Source organism: Coenobita brevimanus, chromosome 65 (assembly GCF_032717465.1).
Source record: "Coenobita brevimanus isolate Jiangsu-jjx chromosome 65, ASM3271746v2, whole genome shotgun sequence".
NCBI classification, from domain to species: domain Eukaryota; kingdom Metazoa; phylum Arthropoda; class Malacostraca; order Decapoda; family Coenobitidae; genus Coenobita; species Coenobita brevimanus.
The window spans coordinates 52287277-52297276 of NC_137018.1; the positions used below are offsets into that span (position 1 = coordinate 52287277).

At 43.0% G+C, this 10000-nt stretch overlaps 1 protein-coding gene across 1 annotated transcript in view; it reads right to left on the reverse strand.

Annotated features, from left to right (window-relative positions):
- The window catches only part of LOC145405029 (neuropeptide F receptor-like), a 78451-nt gene that overhangs the window by 15339 nt on the left and 53112 nt on the right, over positions 1–10000 (reverse strand). The window contains exons 3-4 of the mRNA XM_080276529.1: positions 5752–6374; positions 2745–2927 (exon numbers count right to left, since the gene is read on the reverse strand). Of these exons, the coding sequence (XP_080132655.1) occupies positions 2747–2927; positions 5752–6374 (804 nt within the window). The 3' untranslated portion in view covers positions 2745–2746. The remainder of the gene's footprint in view (positions 1–2744; positions 2928–5751; positions 6375–10000) is intronic.

A 10000-nucleotide genomic window follows, 5' to 3' on the forward strand; every position in this document is an offset into this window, starting at 1 on the left:
GGGGTGGCCACAAACAAATCGCCTCCACACCTCAATACCAATACAAAATGCGACTCACAAACAATCCACTACGCTCTACCCACACCACAATGCACCCTCCACCACCATAATGCATCCCCCACACCACTACGTACTCACATCATACACTACACTATCGCAGCTCAGTCCTTCACCATAGGCACAGTGAAAGGTTTCTGGGGGCGCTTGAGTGGTGGCTGGTTTCTCATACGTACATACATAACACGTACTTGCATATATACTTACATACCCGGTACATACATACATACATTCATCTTAACCCAAGACGTTCAGTACAGAAAAGAGAGATATTGATGTGGGGGTGAGGGAAGAGTATTAAATTTTGTGCATTGTATTGAGGTATTGGTGTGGTGAATTGTAGTACGGTATTGGTGTGGTGAAGTGGTGGTGTGTGGTGTATTGTAGTATTGGTGTGGTGTATTGTAGTATTGGTGTGGTGTAGTGGTGTGGTGTATTGTAGTATTGGTGTGGTGTAGTGGTGTGGTGCTTTGGTATATTGGTGTGGTGAATTGTAGTACGGTGTTGGTGTGGTGAAGTGGTGGTGTGGTGTATTGTAGTATTGGTGTGGTGTAGTGGTGTGGTGTATTGTAAGTATTGGTGTGGTGTAGTGGTGTGGTGCTTTGGTGTATTGGTGTGGTGTCGAGTGGTGTTTTAGTGTAGTGGTGTGATATATTGTGTTATGTGTGTGTGTGTGTGTGTGTGTGTGTGTGTGTGTGTGTGTGTGTGTGTGGGTTACGGGGCCTTCCTTTGAGAACAACAATCTATGTATTTTTTTTTATTTACCTCGCATCACTCTCTCAGGTGGACCCTTTTTTGTGTGTCTGGCCCAGATTATAAACTAGAGACTGGTTCCTAGAAATATCATCGTTCCTAGAAGTCTGCCAACATCCCTTCTGTCAACATCAAACTCATCTAGTGACCTTGTGTTCTTAAGAGAGAGAGAGAGAGAGAGAGAGACGAAAATATGAGTAGTGTAGTGTACTTTAGAGGTGTAATGTACAGCAAAATATTACCCAGTTTAGTACCACGCAGTGCTGACGGGAGAGAGAGAGAGAGAGAGAGAGAGAGAGAGAGAGAGAGAGAGAGAGAACAAAGGAAGTAGTCAGGGGCGAAAAAGACAGATGGAAAGACATTAACAAGAAATGGAGAGAATTTAGATAAGGAGAGAGAGAGAGAGAGAGAGAGAGAGAGAGAGAGGATAGTACGAGACAGCAAGTACTAAGAACACCCCATCTGGAGGGAAGAAGAAATATAAGAAGTAGTAGTAGTAGTAGTAGTTGTAGTAGTAGTAGTGGAAGAAGAATAAGAAAAGAAAAAGTGGAGGGGAAGGAGGAGGCAAACTAAGAAGAAGCAGATGTAGTAGTAGTAGTAGTAGTAGTGGTAGAAAAAGTAGGAAGGAAAAAATACTAAAAAGGAAGAAGAAGAAGGGGAGGAAAAGGAGAAGGAAGAGGAGGAAGAAGAAGAAGAGGAGGAGGAGAAGGAAGAGGAATAATAATAATAATAAGAGGAGGAGGAAGAAGAAGAGGAGGAGGAGAAGGAGGAAGAGGAATAAGAAAAGGCGATAGAAGAGATAAGAAACAGGAGGGAGTAATCTGTTGCCTTTTACCCCATTTTCCTTTGAGATAAGAAAAGATTAAGCCCCACTGATGAAAACCTGCCCAGGATTGAGATTTGGAGATGAACAGTGAAAAAAGTGAAGTTGAAAAAAATGCTGATGAAAAAGTGTGGGGATTAGTAGTAGTGGTGGTGGTGGTAGTGGTGGTGGTGGTAATAGTAGTAGTAGTAATAGTACTAGTAGTAGTAGTAGCAGTAGCATTAACAGTAGTAGTAATAGTAGTAGTGGTGGTGGTAGCAGTAACAGTAGTAGTAGTAGTGGTGGTGGTGGTGGGTGGTAGTGGTAGTAGCAGTAATAATAATAATAATAATGATAATAATAATAATAATAACAGTAGTAGTAGTAGCAGTAGTAGTAGTAGTAGTAATATAAACAATAACCAAGGAGACTCATTACTACCTCATAACTTAGTGCTTAATCAAAAGGGGTTGCCCAGTTCCCTCAGATGAAGCCAGATTAACCCAACCAATATTATTACACCACCTCATCTCACCTTACCTGCCTCTAATTAATATCTAATTATCCAGCCTACCTTTTGCACCTGGGAAGCCTCGACCTCTTACATAATACCTCAACCGTGACCTTACGTAACCTTATATAACCTTGTCTTGTTGTCCTTTCGCTGTCTTGGGTTGGCAGGGTGTACTCTTCCAATTTTATCTAAGCTGCTTTCCCGTGTTCTAAGAATTCTAACACAGCCATACGCTTTCCTGCCCTTCCCTTTTCCTCCCGTCCCATCCTATCCCATCCCTTCCATCCATCGTCTCTCCTCTTCTCTCTTCTTTTCACCCTCTCCATCTCCCTTTCTCTCTCCAGCCTCTTCTCCCTTTCCCTCCTCTCCTCACCCTCCTCCTTCTCCCTCTTCCCCTCACCTCCATTCCCTTCACCTCTTCTTACCCCACCTTACCTCCCCTTCCCTCCCCTCCCTTCCATTCCCTTCCCTTCACCTCCTTTCCCTGCCCTCCCCTCCCCTCTCCTCCCCTCCCCTCCCCTCTCCTCCCCTCCCCTCCCCTCCCCTCCCCTCCCCTCCCCTCCCCATCCCTCCCCTCCCCATCCCTCCCCTCCCTTCCCTTCCCTCCTCTCCCCTCACCTTCAGAGTGTGGTGGTGGCAACGAGGTGAGATACGAGGGTCACATCCGGTTCGTGCAGGTCCACCCCGTTGCAGGTGTGCTGGTTCGCCGCCCCGCCCTTCGAGAACATGACGGCAGGGCGAGAACGCAGGGGCCGAGACCGGAACGAGCTGATCTCCTTCGTGGGGTGGCTCGCTCGAGAACTGGGGGGAGGAAGGTAGACTCTTTTTACTCTTGTTACCGACCCATTTTACTCATTTTACCGACTCTTTTTTACTCATTATACCGACTCTTTACTCATTTTACCGACTCTTTGTACTCTTTTTACCGACTCTTTTTTACTCATTTTACCGACTCTTTTTACTCTTTTTACCGACTCTTTTTACTCATTTTACCGACTCTTTTTACTCTTTTTACCGACTCTTTTTTACTCATTTTACCGACTCTTTTTACTCTTTTTACCGACTCTTTTTACTCTTTTTACCGACTCTTTTTACTCTTTTTACCGACTCTTTTTACTCTTTTTACCGACTCTTTTTACTCTTTATACCGACTCTTTGTACTCTTTTTTACTTTTTTTACTTTTTACTCTTTTTTACTCTCCACCGACTCTTTTTACTGACTTTTTGATCTTTTACGGACTCATTTTACGCTTTTTACCGACTTTTTACTCTTTTGTACTCTTTACCGACTCTTTTTACTCTTTTGTACTCTTTTTATCTTTTTCCCGACTCTTTTTACTCTTTTGTACTTTTTTTCCCGACTCTTTTTACTCTTTTTCCCGACTCTTTTTACTCTTTTTCCCGACTCTTTTTACTCTTTTTCCCGACTCTTTATAGTCCTTTGTAATCTTCTTACCGACACTTTTTACTCTTTTTCCAGACTCTTTTTACTCTTTTTTACTTTCTTTACCGACTCTTTTTACTCTTTTTCCAGACTCATTTTACTCTTTTTTGCTTTCTTTACCGACCCTTTTTACTCTTTCCAGACTCTTTTTACTCTTCTTTTACTTTCTTTACCGACTCTTTTTACTCTTTTTCCAGACTCTTTTTACTCTTTTTTTTACTTTCTTTACCAACTCTTTTTACTCTTTTCCAGACTCTTTTTACTCTTTTTTGCTTTCTTTACCGACTCTTTTTACTCTTTTTCCAGACTCTTTTTACTCTTTTTTTTGCTTTCTTTACTGACTCTTTTTACTCTTTACCGACTTGCTCGAGAACAGGGGGAGGAAGTTTGACTCTTTTTACTCTAACTTGGGCCAGATTTTCGTCCTTATGCAGCTTATTTCACGTGGGTCAGTTGCAAAGACATCAGTACAGCTCTACAACCTTTACATGGCACTTCTTCGTGACTAGCATCCTATTTTAGTCTTACTCCACTGCTACGAGACAATATTCAGGATGGAGAGTTAGCTTTAGGCCAAGTTAGAGTTAAAAAGATATGGTTATTTAAGAAAGTATGGTTATTAAAGAAAGTATGGTTATTAAAGTATGGTTATTAAAGAAAGTATGGTTATTAAAGAAAGTATGGTTATTAAAGAAAGTATGGTTATTAAAGAAAGTATGGTTATTAAAGAAAGTATGGTTATTAAAGAAAGTATGGTTATTAAAGAAAGTATGGTTATTAAAGAAAGTATGGTTATTAAAGAAAGTATGGTTATTAAAGAAAGTATGGTTATTAAAGAAAGTATGGTTATTAAAGAAAGTATGGTTATTAAAGAAAGTATGGTTATTAAAGAAAGTATGGTTATTAAAGAAAGTATGGTTATTAAAGAAAGTATGGTTATTAAAGAAAGTATGGTTATTAAAGAAAGTATGGTTATTAAAGAAAGTATGGTTATTAAAGAATGGTTATTAAAGAGAGTATGGTTATTAAAGAAAGTATGGTTATTAAAGAAAGTATAGTTATTAAAGAAAGTATGGTTATTAAAGAAAGTATGGTTATTAAAGAAAGTATGGTTATTAAAGAAAGTATGGTTATTAAAGAAAGTATGGTTATTAAAGAAAGTATGGTTATTAAAGAAAGTATGGTTATTAAAGAAAGTATGGTTATTAAAGAAAGTATGGTTATTAAAGAAAGTATGGTTATTAAAGAAAGTATGGTTATTAAAGTATGGTTATTAAAGAAAGTATGGTTATTAAAGAAAGTATAGTTATTAAAGAAAGTATGGTTATTAAAGAAAGTATGGTTATTAAAGAAAGTATGGTTATTAAAGAAAGTATGGTTATTAAAGAAAGTATGGTTATTAAAGAAAGTATGGTTATTAAAGAAAGTATGGTTATTAAAGAAAGTATGGTTATTAAAGAAAGTATGGTTATTAAAGTATGGTTATTAAAGAAAGTGTGGTTATTAAAGAAAGTATGGTTATTAAAGAAAGTGTGATGATTAAAGAAAGTATGGTTATTAAAGAAAGTGTGGTTATTAAAGAAAGTATGGTTATTAAAGAAAGTATGGTTATTAAAGTATGGTTATTAAAGAAAGTATGGTTATTAAAGAAAGTATGGTTATTAAAGAAAGTATGGTTATTAAAGAAAGTATGGTTATTAAAGAAAGTATGGTTATTAAATTATGGTTATTAAAGAAAGTATGGTTATTAAAGTATGGTTATTAAAGAATGGTTATTAAAGAAAGTATGGTTATTAAAGAAAGTATAGTTATTAAAGAAAGTATGGTTATTAAAGAAAGTATGGTTATTGGAGCCTGTAACCCCCCCCCCAGGCCGCCATGACACTTCCGGCTAAGAGAGGATGTGGTTGAAGGAAGTGATTGGTCTGGATTTTTTAACACTGGCTTCCCTAACGCACTTCCGGCTAAGCAAAGAATGTGTTGATGTAAGTTGAAGTAGAATGCTAGACTTGTTCCGAGCATGAGAAGGGTAAGGGTGACTGTATTAACCGTGTATTTTCACATAAGTACAATAGAAGTAGAAGTAGTAGGTAGGAAAGTAGATGAATTTTTGTCTACCTGCTGCTCCGGGACACGTGGACACTGGGTAGTAGGGAGAAAAGTAGGTGAATTTTTGTCTACCTGCTGCTCCGGGACACGTGGACACTGGGTCTGGGACAGCAGGGACAGCAGAGGCCGAAGATCTCCAAGAACTCCTTTCGGAAGTTGTCGTTGAGCCAGCCGTAGAGGAGCGGGTTGGAGCAGGCCGACGACATCCCCGCCATGTGACACACCGCGTAAACGACCAACATCGTCTCCGTGTCGCTGCCGAAGGGGTTGTGCAGATCCACGACGACGTTATAGAGGTTGAGGGGAAGCCACGAGAGGCAGAAGATGAGGGCGATGGACACCAGGAGCTTGTGGGTCTTCCTCATCCTTAGGTCCTCCTTCCGCGATCGGTCCGAGGTCATACGATACTTGAGCTTCCGGCAGATTCTAGCGTACGCGATGCTGACGGTGACGATGGGTAGGCAGTATTGTACCACCATGACCAGGATGCTGTAGTAGGCCCTCCCATGCACCAGCGGCCAGTCCTCGAAGCAGAAACTCAACATCTCGAGCCCCGGGAGGTTGACGTGGTGGTTCTCAAGTCGCCGCCAGAGGAAGTTGGGAAGGGCGAGGATGAAGGAGACCGCCCACACCACCAGGAGGCTCCCCACGGCTTGGACTTTCTGAAGGGAGGTCTTGGTGGGGTACACGATGACCTGAAGGAGGGAGAGAAGGTGGGGGTTAGTGGGGGGAGATGGGAGGGGGTTGCTGAGAGTGAAAGAGTAATACACACCCACGCACACGAATAGCTGAAGAGAATGGTGCTTTAATGAGAGAGAAAGAGAGAGAGGCCAGTGAGTAATTAAGGGCAGTAATAACGATAATCACGTCCTCGTGCTGAAGAGGCTAATTGGTCGCCATAATTGCCTGCAAGACATTTTTCTCTCACCGGTCATTTCTTTCTTTTTTTTTCTTAATTTCTTTCTTTCGTCTGGTCTTTCTCACGACCCCGCAGTTTCTCTCTCTCTCTCTCTCTTACACACACACACACACACACACACACACACACACACACACACACACACCATTTATAACCTCCATGTTCCTCACTCTTATTGCTCTCTCTCTCTCTCTCTCTCTCACCCCAAGGACGATTTTTACTCATTTGCAACTTCAGACGATTTCATTTATCGTAGTGAAGTGGCTAAGGAAGCTCCCTAACGCCTTTTCCTAAGTGATTCATTTTGCATATAGTTACCTTCTGTGTTTCTTAAATCAGCCTAATATCTACTCTGCATAAGTAAGAAAATTCTACCAACCAGCATTCAAAAAATAAACCGCATAGGAAAAGCTGTTAGGGAGTCCGAATCGACGAGAGTAAGAGCAAATTTGGGAACGTATTCTGGATGTTGACCTCTGTATTTTATTTACTTATTTTTTTTTTGGTTTTTGTTTACTTCCGCTATTGACTATGGGGTGAAATTATGGGTACCCCCTCCCCCCTCTCCCCCCCCTTTTTTTTGCTGTCTGTCTGTCTGTGTATGTATGTATGTATGTACGTTTGTCTTGCATTTGTCTGTCTGCCTGTCTGTCTGGGTAACTAACTGTCTGCCTCTGTTGGTCTGTGTGTGTGGCTGTCAATCTGTCTGTGTCTGTCTATCTGTCTATCTATCTATCTGTCTGCCTGTCTGTTGTGTAATGAAAGGGGAACAGTGGAAATTTATGGATATTCCTCCTCCTCCTCCTCCTCCTCCTCCTCCTCCTCTTCCTCCTCCTCCTCCTCCTCCTCCTCCCCTCCATAATTATAGAAGTGTTCATTGGGAGTCCATATATATGCAGAGTTGGCAGAGTTGCGGGGAGTGGGAGAGTGGGGATGAGAGGGATGGGAATGGGGATGAGAGGGATGGGAGTGGGGATGAGAGGGATGGGAGTGGGGATGAGAGGGATGGGAGTGGGGATGAGAGGGATGGGAGTGGGGATGAGAGGGGAGGGAGTGGGGATGAGAGGGGTGGGAGTGGGGATGAGAGGGGTGGGAGTGAGTGGGGATGAGAGGGGTGGGAGTGTGGGGGTGAGAGGGATGGGAGTGGGGATGAGAGGGATGGGAGTGGGGATGAGAGGGGTGGGAGTGTGGGGATGAGAGGGATGTGAGTGGGGATGAGAGGGGTGGGAGTGGGAATGAGAGGGATGGGAGTGTGGGGATGAGAGTGGTGGGAGTGGGGATGAGAGGGATGGGAGTGGGGATGAGAGGGGTGGGAGTGTGGGGATGAGAGGGATGGAAGTGAGGATGAGAGGGATGGGAGTGGGAATGAGAGGGGTGGGAGTGTGGGGATGAGAGGGATGGGAGTGGGGATGAGAGGGATGGGAGTGGGGATGAGAGGGATGGGAGTGGGGATGAGAGGGATGGGAGTGGGGATGAGAGGGATGGGAGTGGGGATGAGAGGGATGGGAGTGTGGGGATGAGAGGGATGGGAGTGTGGGGGTGAGAGGGATGGGAGTGTGGGGATGAGAGGGTTGGGAGTGGGGGTGTGAGGGGTGGGAGAGGCGATGAGAGGGTTGGGAGTGTGGGGATGAGAGGGATGGGAGTGTGGGGATGAGAGGGATGGGAGTGGGGATGAGAGGGGTGGGAGTGTGGGGATGAGAGGGATGGGAGTGTGGAGGTGAGAGGGATGGGAGTGTGGGGATGAGAGGGATGGGAGTGGGGATGAGAGGGATGGGAGTGGGGATGAGAGGGATGGGAGTGGGGATGAGAGGGATGGGAGTGGGGATGAGAGGGATGGGAGTGGGGATGAGAGGGATGGGAGTGGGGATGAGAGGGGAGGGAGTGGGGATGAGAGGGATGGGAGTGGGGATGAGAGGGATGGGAGTGGAGTAGAAGGATGGGAGTAGGAGTGAAAGGGATGGTAGTGGGAGTGAGAGGGATAGAAGTGGGCGTGATTGGGATAGATAGAAGAAAAGACAGTACTAGAAGGAAGGTTAAAGAGGAGGAAAGAAAGAGAGAGAGAGAGAGAGAGGGATTGGAGTGGGCAAGATAGAAAGATAATCAGTGGACCAAATGAGAGAGCGAGAGACACACACACACCTGCACTCACCTTTATAAGCTCAATTTCACACCTGTCCACCCTACACGTCCCTCTTGTGTTTGTCCCAGGTAACTCTCTCTCTCTCTCTCTCTCTCTCTCTCTCTCTCTCACTTTCATTCTTTTATAAGCAGGTGGAATAGTATGCTTAGTAGATAGATAGATTGATAAATAGATAGATAGATAGATAGATGGAGATAGATTGATAGATAGATATGGTACATTGATCGGATAGACAGATGGATAGATAGGTAATAGATATATAGATGGCCAGATAGATAGAAAGATAGATTAAGAAGTGTGTGGCGGGAAAGTGAGAAAGTAGGTGAGTTAGAGGTAAGAAAGAGAGAGAGAGAGAGAGAGAGAGAGAGGGAGAGAATGTGAGGGAGAGAGAAAAGAATGTGAGGGAGAGAGAAAAAAGAAAAAAGAGCAAGAGAGAAAGTGAGAAAAGATAAAGAGAGAGAGAGAGAGAGAGAGAGAGGAGAAATAAAAAAAAAGAATGAGGGGGAGAAAAAAGAGAGAGAAAAAAGATAGAAAGTGAGAGAGAGCAGTGACTTCCACGAATGACAGGCGACACTAATGGGAAAGAGATGGAGGGATAGATAGATAGATAGATAGATAGACAGGTGGGTTGGAGAGGAGGATGGATAGATACAGAAAAAAATGGATGGATGAGAAAATAGACAGGATAGATAAATGATGGTGGATAGATAAACTGATAGACAGGCGATAGATAAAAATAGACAGATATATGTAGATAGATAAATATGATAGGCAGATAGATAGATAGATATAAATAGATAAATAGAAAGATGGATAGGTGAATGTTGATTGATGTAGATAGATAGATAGACAGATAGATATAAATTGATAGATAAAGGTAGCATATATACTGTATGCATTGACACTGATATAATTCCGTTTTGCATAATTTGATAAATAGAATGGTGTGTGTGTGTGTGTGTGTGTGTGTGTGTGTGTGTGTAATTAGCCCTCAGTTCCAATTTGATGCTGAGGACAGACGTGGCTCTCTCTCTCTCTCTCTCTCTCTCTCTCTCTCGTTTAGTTTTTCTTCCTACTTTTCATTGTTCTCTCCCATCTTTTCTCTCCCCCCTTCCCTCCCACCCTTCTTCTTTCTCTCCCTCTTTACCTCCCTCCTTCCCTCCCTCCCTTCTTTTGTCTCCTTACTCTCTCGTAACTTTCCTTGCAAGATTGCCTTCCGATTCTCTCTCTCTCTCTCTCTCTCTCCCCCTTCGTTCCTTCCC